The sequence below is a fragment of the Pseudorca crassidens genome, chromosome 2, assembly GCF_039906515.1.
Source record: "Pseudorca crassidens isolate mPseCra1 chromosome 2, mPseCra1.hap1, whole genome shotgun sequence".
Taxonomy (NCBI): domain Eukaryota; kingdom Metazoa; phylum Chordata; class Mammalia; order Artiodactyla; family Delphinidae; genus Pseudorca; species Pseudorca crassidens.
The window spans coordinates 129258544-129280347 of NC_090297.1; the positions used below are offsets into that span (position 1 = coordinate 129258544).

The window sequence follows — 21804 nt, forward strand, 5'->3', positions numbered from 1 at the left end:
GCACGGGCTCTAGGTTCACAGGCCCCAGCAGTTGTGGCAACGGGCCCAGCTGCTCCGCAGCATGTAGGATCTTCCCAGACCAGGGCCCAAACCTGTGTCCCCTGCATTGGCAGGTGGACTCGCAATCACTGTGCCACCAGGGAAGTCCCGTCATTATTTCTTTAAATTAAATGTAAGGTGGATTCTAATGTATAATCATCTCTATGGTTATAAGGACTTAAGATAAAATAGTAAAAATTAAGGTAAATAGTAAAAATTTTAAAAAATTATTGAACATAATATATTTACATGGCACTTTTAAGATTTTTAAACAGCACTTTCACATATTTCATGTTGAACTGCAACAAAACCAGTTTAAGTATTATTCTAGAGTTTTAAAAGAATTAAATATAACTCTTAGAGTCAGAAATAGTGGGGCCCGACCTAAAATTCATGTGTACTCAAGTGATCTTTTCATCATAACAGACAACAAATAAAGTAGAAATAAGTTTACTGAAAATTTGATCAAATATAGAATGGTTGGTAACTTATAATGTGAAATTTTTCTGGCTAAGAACCACAAGAAACCTCAATGTATACATCTTCCAGGTCATTAAATGGCTGTTCCAGGAGGACAATAAAGGCGTTTAGAAAATGAATTCAACTAATACAGTGATCAAAACTCAGAAAACAATAAAAGAAGGAAGAAAGGCAATGAAAAAATAGAGATAGGAGACTGTCACAGGAATGTGAGACAGCACTGGATAAAGCATTAAAACTAATTAAATCAAACCTTATATGAACAATGTCAATTATACCTCAATTTAAAAAACCTTTACATGAACAAACTGCTACTATGATGTGACTAGTTATGACATGACACTCAGCTACAGAGAATATAATTTATAAGAGCCTGACATACAGGATTCACTTAAATATACACTTGTTAAATAAATGAATTACCAAAACTCCATGATTAGTCCAGAAGTAAGGAACAAAAAAGGGTCTACCTTGTCAATAATGGACTGCATATGAGATTTGTGAGACTGGTCCCCATAAAGCAAAGAGGACCACTGGTCTGGTGCAATTCGTAAGCCTGCTTCCATAGCAATCTGCACTATCTGGGAGTCATGTTCTCGCCGCAGAGCTTCATACGTTCTAAATTCTTCTTTCAGCTGCATCAAAGAAGAGTCTTCATCACGCTTGGTGACCTAGGAAGACACACGTAATCTCATGAGTCAGGTAAGAAACAAACTGGGCTTATACTTTATATGACCAAAGACAGATATGAAAATACTTTGAAGAGAAGAGAGGGAGTCAAGATGGCGGACTAGAAGGATGTGGAATTCGCTTCTTGGTACAAAGAGGGCACCTACCAGGCACCAGTCCCCTGAGGGGACAGGAGGAACCCCCAGCAACTGGGCCGGAGGTCAGGCCTGAGCTCCTGTGGTGGGAGCACCGAGTCCAAACTGCTGGACTAACAAAGAACCTCAGACCCCAGGGAATATTAATCGGGGTGAAGCCTCCTAGAGATCCTCATCTAGGCACTGAGACCCGCTCTACCCAACGGCCTGCAAACACCAGTGCTGGACCCCTCAGGAAAAACAACCCGTAAGACAGGAATACAGCCTTAGTCATCAAAAAAAAAAAAACAAAAAATTGAAACGACAAAAAAATACATTACAAACAAAGAAGCAAGGTAAAAACCTACAAGACCAAATAAATGAAGACGAAATAGGCAACCCCTGAAAAAGAATTCAGAATAATGACAGTAAAGATGATCCAAAATCTCGGAAATACAATGGAGAAAATACAAGAAATGTTTAACAAGGATCTAGAAGAACTAAAGAGCAAACAAACGATGATGAACAACACAATAACTGAAATTAAAAATACTCTAGAAGGGGCTTCCGTGGTGGCGCGGTGGTTCAGAGTCTGCCTGCCAATGCAGGGGACACGCGTTCGTGCCCTGGTGTGGGAAGATCCCACGTGCCGCGGAGCGGCTGGGCTCGTGAGCCATGGCCGCTGAGCCTGCGTGTCCAGAGCCTGTGCTCCGCAACGGGAGAGGCCACAACAGTGAGAGGCCCATGTACCGCCAAAAAAAAAAACAAAAAAAAACCCCCCAAAACTCTAGAAGGAATAAATGGCAGAAAAACGAATACGTGTACCGGAAGATAAAATGGGGGAAATAACTGCCGGGGACCAGAATAAAGAAAAGAGAATGAAAAGAATTGAGGACAGTCTCAGAGACCTCTGGGACAACATTACATGCACCAAGACTAGAATTATAGAAGTCCCAGAAGGAGAAGAGAAAAAGGAAACGTCTGAACAAATATTTGAAGAAATTATAGTCAAAAACTTCCGTAACATGGGAAAGGAAATAGTCAATCAAATCCAGGAAGGGCAGAGAATCCCATACAGGATAAACCCAAAGAGACACACACAGAGACACATATTAATCAAACTATCAAAAATTAAATACAAAGAAAAAATATTAAAAGCAGCAAGGGAAAAGCAACAAATAACATACAAGGGAATCCCAATAAGGTTAACAGCTGATCTTTCAGCAGAAACTCTGCAAGCCAGAAAGGAGTGGCAGGACATATTTAAAGTGATGAAAGGGAAAAACCTACAACCAAAATTACTCTACCCAGCAAGGGTCTCATTCATATTTGACATAGAAATCAAAAGCTTTACTGACAAAACAAAAGCTGTGAGAATTCGAAACCACCGACCAGGTTTACAACAAACGCTAAAGGAACTTCTCTAAGCAGGAAACACAAGAGATGACAAAGACCCACAAAAACAAACCCAAATGAATTAAGAAAATGGTAGTAGGAACATACATATCGATAATCACCTTCAGTGTAAATGGATTAAAAGCTCCAACCAAAAGACACAGACTGGCTGAAAGGATACAAAAACAAGACCCTTATATATGGTGTCTACAAGAAACCCACTTCAGAACTAGGGACACATACAGACTGAAAATGAGGTGATGGAAAAAGATATTCCATGCAAACGGAGATCACCAGAAAGATGGAGTAGCAATACTCATATCAGATAAAATAGACTTTAAAATAAAGACTGTTACAAGAGATAAGAAAGGACACTACATAATGATCAAGGGATCAATCCAAGAAGAACACATAACAATTATAAATATTTATGCACCCAACATAGGAGCACCTCAATACATAAGGCAAATACTAACAGCCACAAAAGGAGAAATCGACAGTAACACAATAAAAGTGGGGGACTTTAACACCCTACTTACACCAATACACAGATCACCCAGACAGAAAATAAATAAGGAAACAGAAGCTTTAAATGACACACACCAGAAAGACTTAATTGATATTTTTAGGACATCCTACCTGAAAGCGAAAGACTACACTTTTTTCTCAAGTGCACACAGAACGTTTCCAGAATAGATCACATCTTGGGTCACAAATCAAGCCTTGGAAAATTTAAGAAAACTGAAATCATATCAATCATCTTTTCTGACCACAACACTATGAGATTAGAAATCAACTGCAGGAAAAAAACAATAAAAAACACAAACACATGGAGGCTAAACAGTGTGCTGCTAAATAACCAAAAGATCACTGAAGAAATCAAAGAAGAAATAAAAAAAATACCTAGAAACAAGTGACAATGCAAATAATGATCCAAAACCTATGGGACAAAACAAAAGCAGTTCCAAGAGGGAAGTTCATAGCAATTCAAGCTCACCTCAAGAAACAAGAAAAATCTTCAATAAACAACTTAACCTTACACCTAAAGCAACTAGAAAAAGAAGAACAAAGAAAATGCAAAGTTGGTAGAAAGAAGAAATCATAAAGAGCAGAGATAAATGAAACGGAAACGAAGAAAACTAGAGCAAAGATCAATAAAACTAAGAGTTGGTTCTTTGAGAAGATAAACAAAATTGATAAAACTTTAGCCAGTATCATCAAGAAAAAAAGGGAGGAATGAAATCAATAAAATTAGAAATGAAAAAGGAGAGATTACAACTGACACCACAGAAATATAAAAGATCGTAAGAGACTACTACAAGCAGCTATATGCCAATAACATGGACGACCCGGAAGAAACGGACAAATTCTTGGAAAAGTACAACTTTCCAAGATTGAAACAGGAGGAATTAGAAAATATAAACAGATTAATCACAGATAATGAAATTGAAACTGTAATTAAAAATTTTCCAACAAACAAAAGTCCAGGACCAGATGGTTTCACAGGTGAATTCTATCAAACATTTAGAGAAGAGTTAACACTTATCCTTCTCAAACTCTTCCAAAAAATTGCAGAGGGAGGAACACTCCCAAACTCACTCTATGAGACCACCATCATCACCCTGATACCAAAACCAGACAAATATATCACAAAAAAAGAAAATTATAGACCAACATCATTGATGAATATAGACACAAAAATCCTCAACAAAATACTAGCAAACAGAATCCAACAGCACATTAAAAGAACCATACACCATGATCAAGCGGGATTTATCCCAGGGATGCGAGGATTCTTCAATATACGCAAATCAATCAATGTGATACACCATGTTAACAACTTGAAGAATAAAAACCATATGACCAAATGTATCACACTAATCCAAGATGTTAATGAAAGGGAAAAAACAAACATATGATCATCTCAATAGATGCAGAAAAAGCTTTTGACACAATTCAATACCCATTTATGATAAAAACTCTCCAGAAAGTGAGCACAGAGGGAACCTATTTCAACATAGTAAAGCCCACATACGACAAACCCACAGCAAACATCATTCTCAATGGTGAAAAACTGAAAGCATTTCCTCTAGGATCAGGAACAAGACAAGGATGTCCACTCTCACCACTATTATTCAACATAGTTTTGGAAGTCCAAGCCAGGACAATCAGAGAAGGAAAAGAAATAAAAGGAATACAAATTGGAAAAGAAGAAGTAAAACTGTCACTGTTTGCAGATGACATGATACTATACATAGAGAATCCTAAAGATGCCACCAGAAAACTACTAGAGCTAATCAATGAATTTGGTAAACTTGCAGGATACAAAATTAATGCACAGAAATCTCTTGCATTCCTATACACTAATGATGAAAAATCTGAACGTGAAATTAAGGAAACACTTGCATTTACCATTGCAACAAAAAGAATAAAATACCTAGGAATAAACCTACCTAAGGAGACAAAAGACCAGTATGCAGAAAACTATAAGACACTGATGAAAAAAATTAAAGATGATACCAACAGATGGAGAGATATACCATGTTCTTGGATTGGAAGAATCAATATTGTGAAAATGACTATACTACCCAAAGCAATCTACAGATTCAATGCAATCCCTATCAAATTACCAATGGCATTTTTTACGGAACTAGAACAAAAAATCTTAAAATTTGTATGGAGACACAAAAGACCGTGAATAGCCAAAGCAGTCTTGAGAGAAAAAAACGGAGCTGGAGGAATCAGACTCCCTGACTTCAGACTATACTACAAAGCTACAGTAATCAAGACAATATGGTACTGGCATAAAAACAGAAATATAGATCAATGGAACAGGATAGAAAGCCCAGTGATAAACCCACACACACATAGTCAACTAATCTATGACAAAGGAGGCAAGGATATACAATGGAGAAAAGAAAGCCCCTTCAATAAGTGGTGCTGGGAAAACTGGACAGCTACATGTAAAAGAATGAAATTAGAACACTCCCTAACACCATACACAAAAATAAACTCAAAATGGATTAGAGACCTAAATGTAAGACTGGAAACTATGAAACTCTTAGAGGAAAACATAGGAAGAACACTCTTTGACATAAATCACAGCAAGATTGTTTTTGATCCACCTCCTAGAGTAATGGAAATAAAAATAAACAAATGGGACCTAATGAATCTTCAAAGCTTTTGCACAGCAAAGGAAACCATAAACAAGACGAAAAGACAACCCTACAAATGGGAGAAAATACTTGCAAATGAATCATCAGACAAAGGATTAATCTCCAGAATATATAAACAGCTCATGCAGCTCAATATCAAAAAAAACAAACAACCCAATTAAAAAATGGGAAGAAGACCTAAATAGACGTTTCTCCAAAGAAGACATGCAGATCACCAAGAAGCACATGAAAAGCTGCTCAATGTCACTAATTATTAAAGAAATGCAAATCAAAACTACAATGAGGTATCAGCTCACACCAGTTAGAATGGGCATCATCAAAAAATCTACAAACAACAAATGCTGGAGAGGGTGTGGAGAAAAGGGACCCCTCTTGCACTGTTGGTGGGAATGTAAATTGATACAGCCACTATGGAGAACAGTATGGAGGTTCCTTAAAACACTAAAAATAGAATTACCATATGACCCAGCAATCCCACTACTGGGCATATACCCTGAGAAAACCATAATTCAAAAAGACCCACACACCCGAATGTTCACTGCAGCACTATTTACAACAGTCAGGTCATGGAAGCAACCTAAATGCCCATTGACAGACGAATGGATAAAGAAGATGTGGTACATATATACAATGGAATATTACTCAGCCATAAAAAGGAACGAAATTGGATCATTCGTAGAGACGTGGATGCATCTAGAGACTGTCATACAGAGTGAAGTAAGTGAGAAAGAGAAAAACAAATATCGTATATTAAAGCATATATGTGGAACCTAGAAAATGGTACAGATGAACTGGTCTGCAGAGCAGAAATTGAGACACAGAAGGAGAGAAAAAACGTACGGACACCAAGGGGGGAAAGCAGCAAGGGGTGGGGGTGGTGGTGTGATGAATTGGACAATTGGGATTGACATGTATACACTGATATGTATAAAATGGCTGACCAATAAGAAAAAAAATTAAAAGAAACAGAAAAATAACGGATTTTTGAATGAATATAAGGATTATATATGGACTGATATGTGTAATACAAAAAATGTTAACTGGAGAATCTAGGTGGTGGGTATATGGGTGTTCTCCATATAATTATTTAAACTTTTATGTATGTTTTAAAATTTTTATAATAAGATGTTGAGAAGAGAGCATTTAGGTGTTTCCTTCCTATAGACTTCGCATTTAAAAAATTAATTCCAAAACACCTGTGTTGCTGCTATTGTGATGTAATCTTTTCTTCTGTATGTCTTCTAACGAGATGCAGCTTGCATAAACGTGAGTGCTATTGGTTTCTGTATTTTAACTTCTGTATCCAGCCACCTTATTGAATTTTATTTTTGCTTATAACAGTTTTTCATCTGATTAATGATCTCCCCAAGTAAGATTACCTTTCTCATTTCTTTCCCATCTATATAAGCTTTTTTTTTTCTCTTGTCTAACTGCATTGGGCAGTACCTCCAAGATAATGTTAAATTATGGAACTCATAGAGGACATCTTTGCCTTGCTTTTTAGCTTTACTGTAAATTCTTCTCATGCTTCCAATGCTGCCTTCTGAATATACGTCTGGAGTCTCCTGTGAATGATTTAGGAGACTCAAGTGTTACTGATGAGACACCTGAACACTTCAATGTGAACGTCCATTTCAAGTTGGCACCATCCAAGCCAGGTTCCAGGAATATGCCCACCCCACTCCTTTAAAAAAAAAAAGGGAAAAAATGACTGGACCATCAGGTACAGCTCTGCAAACCAACACGTATGGCATTTAAAGAATGGACTTTGGGGTCTGATAGACATGGGTTCAAATCTCAGCTCTGCCATTTCTGAGGTATGCGGTGTGAGGGCCACCTCCCCTGCCTGAACTTCAAGTGTCTTTGGGGAATCGAAGGGGACACTGTGAGTTTAGCATCTAGCACAGTGAGGCTGTTCTCATTCACCAGCATGGGGGAGGGCGGGGCCTGGTACTCTGCATTGCCAACACAAGAAAGTTTGTAAGCTGGTGGGATTTCACATGTGCATAGCAAGTAGTCTGAAAAGACATCCATTAAGCTGAGAGCTGTGGTCACTTCTAAGGAGTGGGATAGAAGGGATATATTCCAGTAGGCTGAATATTTGTAAAGGGCAAGTTTTATATCTGTACCTTGAAATACATACAGATGTTTAAAGAAAACCAACTAAGAAACAAAAGTAAATAAAACGGGGGGGGGGGGGTATGTAAGATGCCAAGGTTGGCAGGAATCCTAGTATGTCTGAGTCCCCTTGACAAGGTCTGTTCCTCCAGTGATGAGAAGTGTTCTCCCTCTGAAGGAAGCCCTTGCTGACCCTACACGGAGCAGACCCTGGAGTCAAGATCACTCCACTCCTCCTCTACCCTACTCTCCCACCCTCTTACTTCTTTTTTTGCTTGAGTTAGTCCTGATTTAGTTTAGATATCCACACTCCTTTGAAGCCACTTGTCTCAGTGAAGACATGCCCACTCCCAGACTCAATATGTGAATCTTAATTAATCTAAGCTAGGGGCTTCTAATGTAGTCCACAGACCACCCCTACCAAGGGTCCGTGCATGGAATGCATGGGATTCACAATCTTGCGTTGGGAAAAAAGAAAAAAAAAAAACTTTTCATTAAACTCCAACTGAAATGTAACATTTCCTTCTATTATGAATGTAAGCAACAAACCACAGTATTAGCCGTAACTTGTGACTTTGTCACCAATGGAAATCACAAATATTTTCATATCACAAAACAGTTATTACAGGTATCTCAGAACACTGTTTACCTTCATCACTACTTAAAAATTATGGTTGTTATTAGATCAGCTGCTAGATTTTGTTATTTAGTGCACTAATAAAGAAGCAAGTTTATTCCTGTACCACTTAAAAAGTATATTTTTTGATATAGTTGGTTTCTTTTGTAATCCGGTCATTTCATTCTATGCAATTAAATAGAGTATTCTGGGAAGGGGTCCCTAGGTTTCACCAGACTGCCAAAGGGGCCCATGGCACAGAAAAGGTGAATAAACCCCGGTCTAAGCCAATGCTGGCAATTCCATTATCCGAGTTGGAGACTACTTAGGAAGTGTCATGTGACCTAGTGTGTCACATTCACAATGAGATGCAATGGGACATCTGTTGGAGGGAGAGTGGAGTCCCTCTTGGGAAAGGTTTCTTAAGAGGAGACACAAGGAAGTCAAACTTTCTTCCTCTGCTTCTTAGAGTCTGATCATGTGAGCTGGGAATTTCTTCCACCATTGGGCAGCCATGTGAAGAGCAACTGATCCACCTAAGATGCAGAAAAGACTGATGGGAGAGGCCTGGGTTTTTGTGGATGTGGTTGATCTGGTGAATTAGCCAGACAGGAACGTCCCTACTTCTAGACTCCTGTTATCAATCAATAAATTCCTTAAGATTAAAAAAAAAAAAAAGATACAGGTACCACAATGTTCATTGCAGTACTATTCACAATAGCCAGGACATGGAAGCAACCTAAGTGTCCATCGACAGATGAATGGATAAAAAAGATGTGGCACATATATACAATAGAATATTACTCAGCCATAAAAAGGAACAAAATTGAGTTGTTTGTATTGAGGTGGATGGACCTAGAATCTGTCATACAGTGTGAAGTTAAGTCAGAAAAAGAAAAACAAATACCATATGCTAACACATACATATGGAATTTTAAAAAGCGGTACTGACGAACCTAGTGGCAGGGCAGGAATAAAGACACAGACATAGAGAACAGATCTGAGGGCACAGTGGGGGAAGGGGAAGCTGGGATGAAGTGAGAGAGTAGCAATGACATATATACACTACCAAATGTAAAATGGCTAGTGGGAAGCTACTGCATAGCACAAGGAGATCAACTTGATGCTTTGTGACGACATAGAGGGATGGGATAGGGAGGGTGGGAGGGAGGCTCAAGAGGGAGGGGATATGGGGATATATGTATACAAACAGCTGATTAACTTTGTTGTACAGCAGGAAGTAACACAACATTGTAAAGCATTTATACTCCAGTAAAGATGTGAAAAAAAAAAGAAGAAAATACTCATACAAGTATTCTGAAAAACACCATGCTGCTTCTTCATATCTATGGATTATTACTCTTGGGCTTGCCTGGTATTGAGATAGCTGGTACTCAATAACTGAAAGAGCTTCAGATGCTGGTGTGATTCTAAAGATGACTAATTTGTACTTGGTTTAATTCTCCCTGCAGTTTTGTAGGTTAGGTCACCACCTGAAAGTGAAAATTCTAAGATGCTGTATGACGATGATATTTTTTAGCAATAAAAATAACTAACATTTATTGAGCACATAGTATGTGCCAGTGTGTTAAGTTACCTTATTAACTGTTATAGTGACATATTAACTCATTTAATTCTTTAAAGTTGTTGAGGTAGGTGCTAGTGGTATCACCCCTAATAATTCACATTTTAAGTCAAGCTGGATTCAGGCCAAAGGCCTAATGAATCAAAGTAAAACAATTAATTCTAGTCTAGGATCACCTATATCCTAACATATTTTACAACGTTTTTTGCCTTGCTAATCTTTTATTCCCATAAGGACTCAAATTCCTCTATAGAAAATTCCCATTTTTTTTCCCCTCCCATCAAAGAAACAATAGACTATCCTAGTCAGGACTTCCAGGTCATACTGATATATTTTTACTTGTATTCCATTCTTATTATAAGAAGGTCTAACTTAAATTTTGTTAGGTAAGTCCATAGAGAGACCAAACATAAAAAAATCAAGAACTATAGTCACAAAAACTAAATATATTTTGCCCCTATTCAAAGGCAAGTCAAAAGACCAAATGTATATGTATATGTATGAAACACCCTCTCAATATACATTAAATCTCATTAAAATGTAGTATATGCTTTCTATATGATGTACTGTTTCCATGGACTTGGCTCTCAAAACTCTCTTTAACTAAAAACACTCAAAGATTTCCAAGAAATGCAATGTCTGAAGTTCTGGAACTGTACTGTACTAAAATGCCTAGAATTATCCTGCAGCTTGAAAAGGCTTTTCCAATGGAAAAAAAAGAGATGCTAAAAAGACCCAGCTAGAACACAGCTATACGGACACAAACACCTGCAAAGAAAGGAAAATGCTGATTTGAGTTCCATGAAGAAGATGAAATGGGTATTGGCAGACACTTAATAGAAACTCTGCAATAGTGAATACAGTTTAGGGTATGGACCTATTGTGATGAGAGAAAATGAATCTTTTCATGATTGAGAGTATAGTACAAACTGCCACCAAAAGAAGAAAGCAGGTGGACAATGAAATAAAGCGACATAATCATGACTCAAGTGAAAAATAACTGGATTTTTACATATTCCAATCTTTTTTAAATTACTATTAACACTTTTAATTAGGATTGAGAAAGTTTCACTTGGGGTATTCTGGCGTTTTTGAGCCCCTTATTCTTCTTCACAGAGGAAGGCTGGATTTCTTTCCCTTTATTTCTTAAACTTCCTATACTGTATCTATCTGGCGCTGTTAATGGAGAAGTAACACTGGAAGCAGACAGACATTCTGAAATGTATTCCGGATTACACTGTACAGTCAGGTTATTAGAACCATTACAACAAATGTGAGTTATTCAGGGACAATCTGGACCAGTTGAGGTTCTGAGAGCTCTAGAGGGACGTATGAAAAACAAGAGGGGTGGGTACAGATGTGGAATCCACACCCCATTTTCAGTATATAATCTGAGTCTAGAAAGAAACAGAATAATATTGGCATTTAGCTAGAACTTAAAAAAAATTTTTTTTAAGTTAAATCTATATGCTCTGTTGATTTTGTGAACCATTTTATCCTTCTCAAAAAATAACGAGATTAGAATATAGCAGGATGGCTAATGTGGGAGTTTTTTAGTTTCAGTGTCAGATGAGGGAATGTGGTGACCTCCTTATAGCTTGTATGAATTAACAATTTTTTAGAGACATACTTCCCTGGCCCATGAAGTACTTGTTATGTGTTGTGTCAAAAGCAAGAAGCCCTGACATTAAGAAGTTAGGAAAACAGGATGAACAATAAGTGATACATAGTGGGCACCAGTGTTTGAAGTAGTGCTGATTCAACTTGGCATACAAAGGACATGTCCAGCATTACTGTATATACTAAAACCAAAATGGCACATGGAGCTCCAGTACTGTATATATGGAATTATATCAGGAGCAAATAGCCAAATAAAATGTACTCCTGCTTCAATGACTCTCTCTCTTTAGACCAATTCTGTTTGCAGTCTCGGTGGAAAACTGCCATGGCTTTTTAGTTTCTTCAAATACAAAAATCTATAAGCCATGATTTAATCTATGTTGTACAATATCTAACATACAAAATTCAATACAAGATTTAACTTTAACAGGACACCATCTATATTCTTTAAAAGAGAAAAGAAAAACTGCTAAAATTTTATGGAAAGATACAGGCAACTTTATTAAACTCAAAGTCTTACTACCTAAGTTTGGGGAAAGGACGTTTCCTTTTAAGCTGAAAGTTACCATAGGTTCATACCTTGAAGCAGGAGGCTCTATAAAGGAGCTGGACAACATGCCCAATGCTAGTTTTAGAGGCTTGAGGAAACCGTGGCTCCAACCTTTGCACCACAAAGAGAACCAATACTTTTCTTGACAAAGCAGAACCATCTTCTAAGGCCAGGAGAACCAGCTTTAGAGCTTCCTCCTGCATTGCTAGGAAAAGTTGAGCAAAACCAAAATTTATCATATACAGAGATAAGATAAAGCCATTTTTTAGAAGGGAAACATTTAATAATTTCTACAGGTACCACTTCATTAATGGGCAACACAACAACAACCAATATTCAGTTATACTTTTGAACCATTTGGGGGCAATTTTTTATTACATTCCATATACTTTATTTAAGAAAGCAGATAAAAGATTAATACAGTTAGGGAAAACCTCTATCAAAATGAATAAACTTTTGGCAGTAAAAGTTTTAAGTATCCTGAAAAACTGACATGGAATTACCCAAGCCATGACTGTGGGATACCAAGTGGGATATTACTTGATAACAACAGAATATTGCAAAGAACTAGCCTTTGTATATCACTTATAGTTCCTATACTATAAATACTTTTAGAATTACTAGTATAGTAAATATCAAACTTTAATTATATACCTGGTCCAAGGAACTGGCAGCCTCTAGCTCTGACTGCTGCCCAAAGATTGGAAGAGAGTTGCTGAGGATTCTGGTGCTGGAGAATGAGCTCTGTAACTGTTCGTTCACCTAAAGATCGAGCTGCCCTCATGGCACGAATCCTGCCTTCTTCTTCTACTAGTTGGCAGTGGACCAGAGTCACCAGCTTCCTCTGCATTGGGCGACTCAGAACACTCTGAGTAGTGCTATTCAGACCCACTCCTTTAAAACAGAAAATATAGTTATTTCTAGGTTTCCAATGTAATTTTAGAGTCCAGAAAAACTTCCTCTGATGGGCTGATTGACTTATGGCTATGTGGAATAGTTCTGGGTTCTATCAGAATATTTAAAATAAACAATACAAATTACACAAGTGAAGCCTAGTTTGCATTTTAAAAGTATACGAAAGTTGTTATTGCATGCAAATGTAACACTCATGACATTAAATATATTATTCATTTTAATCATGGAGAAATAAAGAAAAAAAGGCCAGTCAATATTAATAATTAAAAACCCAAATCTTGACAAAGTGAGAGTGTGGCATGGACTTAATATATACTACCAAATGTAAAACAGATAGCTAGTGGGAAGCAGCCGCATAGCACAGGGAGATCAGCGTGGTGCTTTGTGACCAACTAGAGGGGTGGGATAGGGAGGGTGGGAGGGAGACGCAAGAGGGAGGAGATATGGGGATATATATATATGTGTATAGCTGATTCACTTTGTTATAAAGCAGAAACTAACACACAACTGTAAAGCAATTATACTCCAATAAAGATGTTAAAAAAAAAAACAAAAAAAACACCCAAATCTTGAGGTCCTAACAGGTCTGGTATATTTCCTAGTGGTTAAGCTCACCTTCCTAATAAAAACAAGCCATAATGGCAAGATAGTAATGGCAACTTCCAATTTTATTGTACCCCCAACAGCATACCACACAAAACTGGATAGAAGGCTGACAATTTAGAGTTGTCAAATGATAGAGAGCCCTTCTGAAACCACTAGTGTGTTTATACTTACTTTTGCAACTCATTCAAAAAACGTTTCCAATAAATAGTACATAAACTTTAAACTCACTACTTTATTTGATGTGGTTTGTAATATTATTTAGCACCGGTGGGTTTGGCTTACAATAAATAAATGAATTTCGTTAACATTCACTTACAGCTCACAGTTTTTATGGTAACAAAAGCATCTTTAATGAACACGTGCTTAGCATGGATAATTTCATCTGATTTACCTCTAGCACTGCTGAGTGGTTTCAGGTACAGTGCTAATTCTTCTACACACTTCTTGGCTTCCTCATAATGCTTTGTATCTTCAACCCCACTACACAAAGTAATGGGCTGCTGTTCAGGAACCTAGAAGTAAAAAAAAGGTGTGTTTGAGTGCTCACTAATTAATTATAATCAAATGTTTTATTGAGTATGTTTTATGCACTCCTATTCTAACACTGGTAACATCAAAACTCCCATTAAATTTACTGAATTCTTTCAAAAGATCTTTTATATACATACACACAAAATTACTGCATTTTTAAATTTTTGTTTTGTTTCTGTAACAGCTTTATTGAGATATAACTTGCATATCATGTAATTGACCCATTTAAGGTATATAATTCAATGACTTTAAATATATTCTCAGTTATACAACCATCACAATTTTAGAACATTTTCATAGCCCCCCCAAAAGAACCCCAGAGTCACCCCTGCCATATTTCCTCCCAAACCCCTCCAGCCATAGGAAAAAACTAATCTATTTTCTGTCTCTACGGATTTGCCTATTTTGGACATTTCATATAAACAGAATCATATAATAACTTCCAAAGTAGCTGTACCATTTTGCATTCCCACCAGCAATAAATGAGAGTCTCTCTTGCTTCCCATCCTCCCCAGTATTTCGTGCTGTCAATGTTTTGAATTTTAGCTATTCTAATTTATGTGTAGTGGTAGCTCACTGTTGCTGTTGTTTTCACAATTTTTAAAGATTATATTCTATTTATAGTTACTATAAAATGTTGGCTATATTCCCCTTGTTGTACAATATATCCTTGTAGCATTTATTTTATACATAGTAGTTTGTACCTCTGATTGTTGTTTTAATCTGCAATTCTTTAATGACAAACAATGCTGAGCAAGCTTTTATTTGCTCATTTGCCACCTGCATATCTTCTTTGGTGAAGTGTCCAGATCTTTGCCCATTTAAAAACCATGTTCTTTTAATAATTGAGTTGTAAGGGTTCTTAGATACAAGTTTCTTACAGATACATGATTTACAATTATTTTCTCCCATTCTGTCGGTTGTTCTCTCACTCTCTTGACAGTGTCTTTTGAAGCACTAAGTTTTTTGTTTTGTTTTGGCCGTACCACGTGGCTTGTGGGATCTTAGTTCCCCAACCAGAAACTGAACCCAGGCCCTCAGCAATGAAAGCGCGGAGTCCTAACCAATGGACTGCCAGGAAATTCCCTGAAACACTAAGTTTTAAATTTTGATTTAGTTTGATTTATCTTTTGTTCCTTGTGCTTCTGGTGTCATAGCTAAAAAAATACTGCCTAGGGACTTCCCTGGTGGTTCAGTGGTTAAGACTCCATGCTCCCAAAGTAGGGGTCCCGGGTTCAATCCCTGGACAGGGAACTAGATCCTACATGCATGCCACAACTAAGGAGCCCACGTGCCACAACTAAGGAGCCTGTGTGCCGCAACAAAGGAGCCAGTGAGCTGCAATTAAGGAGCCCTCGAGCTGCAACTAAAGAAACCCTCTTGCCGCAACTAAGACCTGGCACAACCAAATAAATAAATAAACAAAAAAACCACTGCCTACTCCAAGGTCACAAAGATTTATGCAAATATTTTGTTTTAAGAGTTCTGCAGTTTTAGCTCTTACTTTTAGCCTTTGATCTATTTTGATTTAATTTCTGTATATGGTGTGAGGTAGTGGTCCAAATTCAATCTTTTGCATTTGGATATCCAGTTTGCTCAGCGCCATTAGTTGGAAAGACTGTCCTTTCCCCATTGAATGGTTTCGGCAATCTTGTAAAAAGTCATTTGACCATATATATGGGTTTATTTCTGGACTCTCTATTCTATTCCATTGATCTAAATGCCAATCTTTATGCCAGCAGCACACTGTCTTGATCACTAGAGTTTTGCAGTTTCAAAATCAGGAAGTGTGATTCCTTCAAATTTGTTCTGCTTTTAAGACTGTTTTGGCTATTTAGGGTCCCCTGTGAGTCCATATAAATTTTAGGATGGGTTTTTCTATTTCTTCAAAAAACATCATTGGGATTTTGAAAAAGTTTACATTGAATCTGTTGGTTGCTTTGGGTAGTACTGTCATCTTAGTAATATTAAGTCTGTGAACAGGTGATGTCTTTCCATTTATTTATGTCTTCTTTAACTTCTTTAAGCAATGTTTTATTTTCAATGTACAAGTCTTTCACCTCCTTCGCTAAATTTATTCCTAAGTCTTTTATTCTTTTTGATGCTACTGTAAGTGAAATTATTTTCTTAATTTCCTTTTGGATTGTTCATTGTTAGTGTACAGAAATGAAACCGATTTTTGCATGTTAACTTTGTATCCTGCAACTTTGTTTAATTCATTTATTACTTCTAACAGTTTTTTAATGGAGATCTGTGGGGTTAAAATAATGGCTATTATGGATTAAAATGTCCTATCCTCAAATTTCATAAACATTAGTTGTTACAGTTAAGACATGACAAGGTCTTACTCATTTTGTAGAAAAAGAATTAGTTCATCCTTAGACAACTTTATGAGGAAAAGTAAGTCTTGGTTATTTGTTATTAAAATATTATATTACTAAAATTGTTATCCCCAATAAGTCTATTTTAAAAACATTTCCAAAATGTCATAATGGAATTTTCAAAACAAAAAGAGAAATGATTATCAAATGAAAACTTAAGTACAGGAAGAGAAGAAAAACAATCAATTTCCCTCTGACAAATATTAATATTTTGTAGTATTGGCGACATCATCAAGATAGATTTGTAAATAAAGTAAGTTTTCCTTTGTTTTTGGCTGCACCATGTGCATGCAGGATCCTAGTTTCCCAACCAAGGACTGAACTACTCCCCCCGCAGTAGAAGCACAGAGTCCCAACCACGGGACCACCAGGGAAGTCCCAGTAAGTTTTCCTTTTGAATAAGCTGTTCTAAAACTGCTCTCTTTATCTCCTACATACATAATATCAACCTTCCCTACTTTTTATCAACTTATAGGAAGACTAATCTAGCAAATATTAGTGGTATTAATATAAATATTAATGTCCAAAGTTCCAGTATATTTATTTAGAAAATGATTTATGGTAAACATATGATACTTTAGACTCACACTATGCAAATTAACAGTGAGGGGTTGTTTAAGTGAATCATACCTAACTCTGAAAAGCCTACTTCCCTTGGCTTTGTGAAACCTTCTGAAGATACTATTGATCTCTACCTTGAGAATACTGACACAAAACTTTCAGAGTATTACCTTCAGAATTACTGGAGTAACTTTTATATTTAGATACTTAGAGGTATTTGCTTCCACTCTAGACAAATGGTTCCCAAAGGCTGTGTTCTATAGTTTTCGTCACTTTCTCGATCTTTCATTTCAGTTAGTGTCTACTAAGTAAAATAGTCTGAAGCAGCTTCACTTTTCCTATTAAGTAAAATGCAATTATTTTGTGAATAATATTTTCTTCACTATTAAGAAGTTTTTGTGACTTACCTCTTAGGTTTCTCTAATGATCTGATAGCTAAGGCTGTTGAGAAAGTCTGACCACCAGACTGGACGAATGTTACTGTACAGTGACTGAGAAACACTGCACCACCATAACAAATCTCCTTAACGTACTGAGATAAAGGATCTGCACAGTACTGAACAAAATTTTATCTATTTAAATAGAAGACAGGAGGAGCTTCAAGATGGCAGAAGAGTAAGACGTGGACATCACCTTCCTCCCCACAAATACATTGGAAATACATCTACATGTGGAACAACTCCTACAGAACACTTACTGAACAATGGCAGAAGAATTCAGACCTCTCAAAAGGCAATAAACTCCCCACGTACCTGGGTAGGGCAAAAGAAAAAACAGAGACAAAAGAATAGGGACGGGACCTGCATCAGTGGGAGGGACCCGTGAAGGAGGAAAGGTTTCCACACACTAGGAAGGCCCTTCACGGGCAGAGACTGCAGGAGGCGGAGTGGGGAAGCTTCGGAGCCGCGGAGGAGAGCACAGCAACAGGGGTGCGGCGGGCAAAGTGGAGAGATTCCCGCACAGAGAATCAGTGCCAACCAGCACTCACCAGCCCAAGAGGCTTGTCTGCTCACCCGCGGGATGGGCGGGGGCTGGGAGCTGAGGCTCCGGCTTCGGAGGACGGATCCCAGGGAGAGGACTGGGGTTGGCTGCGTGAACACAGCCTGAAGGGGGCTAGGGCACCACAGCAAGCCGGGAGTGTGTCTGGGAAAAGGTCTGGAGCTGCTGAAGAGGCAAGAGACGTTTTCTTGCCTCTTTGTTTCCTGGTGCGCGAGGAGAGGGGATTAAGAGTGCTGCCTAAACGAGCTCCAGAGATGGGCGCAAGCCACGGCTATCAGCGCGGACCACAGAGATGAGCATGAGACTCTAAGCTTGTGTGCAAGCACAGGTCACTACCCACACCTCCCCTCCCTGGACCCTGTGCAGCAGGTCACTGCCAGGGACAACTTCCCCCGGAGAACACATGGTGCACCTCAGCATAGTGAAACATCACGCCAGCCTCTGTCACCGCAGGCTCACCCAGCATTCCGTAACCCTGCCCCTGCAGTGAGCCAGAGCCCCCTAATCAGCTGCTACTTTAACCCCATCCTGTCTGGGCGGGGATCAGATGCCCTCAGGCGACCTACACGCAGAGGCGGGGCCACATTCAAAGCTGAATCCCAGGAGCTGTGAGAACAAGAAGAGAAAGGGAAATCTCTCCCAGCAGCCTCAGGAGCAGCGGATTAAATCTCCACAATCAACTTGATGTACCCTGCATCTGTGGAATACCTGAATGAACAACGAATCATACCAACTTGAGGTGGTGGACTTTGGGAGCAACGATATATATATTTTTTTCCCTTTTTCTCTTTTTGTGACTGTGTATGTGTATGCTTCTGTGTGTGATTCTGTCTGTATAACTTTGCTTTTACCATTTGTCCTAGGGTTCTGTATCTCCATTTATTTATTTTTTTTAAGATGTTGGGGGTAGGAGTTTATTAATTTATTTATTTTTGCTGTTTGGGTCTTCGTTTCTGTGCAAGGGCTTTCTCTAGTTGTGGCAAGCGGGGGCTACTCTCCATCGTGGTGCGCGGGCCTCTATCGCGGCCTCTCTTTTTGCGGAGCACAGGCTCCAAACGCGCAGGCTCAGTAGTTGTGGCTCACGGGCCAAGTTGCTCCGCGGCATGTGGGATCCTCCCAGACCAGGGCTCGAACCCGTGTACCCTGCATTAGCAGGCAGATTCTCAACCACTGTGCCACCAGGGAAGCCCCATTTTTTTTTTTTAAAGTATAATTTTTAGTGCTTGTTATCATTGGTGGATTTGTTTTGGGTTTGGTTGCTCTTTTTTTTCTCTATTACTTAAAATTTTTTTTTTAATAATTATTTTCTATTTTAATAACTTTATTTTCCTCCCTCTATCCCTCCCCCCCTTTCTTTCTCCCTTTTACTCTGAGTCATGTGGATGACAGGGTCTTGGTGCTCCGGCCGGGCGTCAGGCCTGTACCTCTGAGGTGGGAGAGCTGAGTTCAGGACATTGGTCCACCAGAGACCTCCCAGCTCCACGTAATATCAAATGGCAAAAATCTCCCAGAGATCTCCAACTCAACGCCAAGACCCAGCTCCACTCAATGACCAGCAAGCTACAGTGCTGAACACCCTATGCCAAACAACTAGCAAGACAGGAACACAACCCCACCCATCAGCAAAGAGGCTGCCTAAAATCATAATAAGGTCACAGACACCACAAAACACACCACCAGACGCAGACCTGACCACCAGAAAGACAAAATCCAGCCTCATCCACCAGAACACAGGCACTAGTCCCCTCCACCAGGAAGCCTACACAACCCACTGAACGAATCATAGCCACTGGGGGTAGACACCAAAAACAACGGGAACTACAAACCTGGGGCCTGCGAAAAAGAGACCCCAAACACAGTAAGTGAAGCAAAAGGAGAAGACAGAGAAACACACAGCAGATGAAGGAGCAAGGTAAAAACCGATCAGACCAAACAAATGAAGAGAAAATAGGCAGTCTACCTGAAAAAGAATTCAGAGTAATGACAGTAAAGATGATCCAAAATCTTGGAAATAGAATGGAGAAAATACAAGAAACATTTAACAAGAACCTAGAAGAACTAAGGAGCAAACAAACAATGATGAACACCACAATAAATGAAATTAAAAATTCTCTGGAAGGAATCAATAGAATAACTGAGGCAGAAGAACAGATAACTAACTTGGAAGAGAAAATAGTGGAAATAACTACTGCAGAACAGAATAAAGAAAAAAGAATGAAAATGATTGAGAACAGTCTCAGAGACATCTGGGACAACATTAAAGGCACCAACATTCGAATTCTAGGGGTCCCAGAAGGAGAAGAGAAAAAGAAAAGGACTGAAAAAATATTTGAAGAGATTACAGTTGAAAACTTCCGTAATATGGGAAAGGAAATAGTTAATCAAGTCCAGGAGGCGCAGAGAGTCCCATAAAGGATAAATCCAAGGAGAGACAGGCCAAGACACACATTAATCAAACTACCAAAAATTAAATACAAAGAAAAAATATTAAAAGCAGGAAGGGAAAAACAACAAATAACATACAATGGAATCCCAATAAAGTTAGCTAATACTTCAGCAGAAACTGCAAGCCAGAGGGACTAGAAGGACATATTTAAAGTGATGAAAGGGAAAAACCTACAACAAAGATTACTCTACCCAGCAAGATCCTCGTTCAGATTTGACGGAGAAATTAAAACCTTTACAGACAAGCAAAAGCTAAGAGAGTTCAGCACCACCAAACCAGCTTTAAAACAAATGCTAAAGGAATTTCTCTAGGCAGGAAACACAAGAAAAGGAAAAGATCCACGAAAACAAACCCAAAACAATTAAGAAAATGGTAATAGGAACACACATATTGATAATTACCTTCAATGTAAATGGATTAAATGCTCCAAACAAAAGACATAGACTGGCTGAATGGATACAAAAACAAGACCCATATATATGTGTCTACAAGAGACCCATTTCAGACCTAGGGACACATACAGACTGAAAGTGAGGGGACGGAAAAAGATATTCCATGCAAATGGAAATCAAAAGAAAGCTGGGGCTTCCCTGGTGGCGCAGTGGTTGAGAGTCCGCCTGCAGATGCAGGGGACATGGGTTCATGCCCCGGTCCAGGAAGATCCCACATGCCGTGGAGCGGCTGGGCCCGTGAGCCATGGCCACTGAGCCTGTGCATCCGGAGCCTGTGCTCTGCAATGCGAGAGGCCACAACAGTGAGAGGCCCACGTACCACAAAAAACAAACCAAAAAAAGCTGGAGTAGCAATTCTCATATCAGACAAAATAGACTTTAAAACAAAGACTATTACAAGAGACAAAGAAGAACACTACATAATGATCAAGGGATCGATCCAAGAAGAAGATAGAACAACTGTATATATATATGCACCCAACATAGGAGCACCTCAATACATAAGGCAAATACTAACAGCCATAAATGGGG

General features: G+C 38.5%; 1 protein-coding gene across 4 annotated transcripts in view; it reads right to left on the reverse strand.

The window, feature by feature from the left end:
- Window positions 1–21804, reverse strand: part of RC3H1 (ring finger and CCCH-type domains 1) — a 99075-nt gene that overhangs the window by 38015 nt on the left and 39256 nt on the right. For all 4 annotated transcript variants that reach the window (XM_067728693.1, XM_067728695.1, XM_067728692.1 and 1 more), the window contains exons 3-6: window positions 14295–14415; window positions 13037–13276; window positions 12412–12587; window positions 990–1190 (exon numbers count right to left, since the gene is read on the reverse strand). In XM_067728693.1, the coding sequence (XP_067584794.1) occupies window positions 990–1190; window positions 12412–12587; window positions 13037–13276; window positions 14295–14415 (738 nt within the window). The remainder of the gene's footprint in view (window positions 1–989; window positions 1191–12411; window positions 12588–13036; window positions 13277–14294; window positions 14416–21804) is intronic.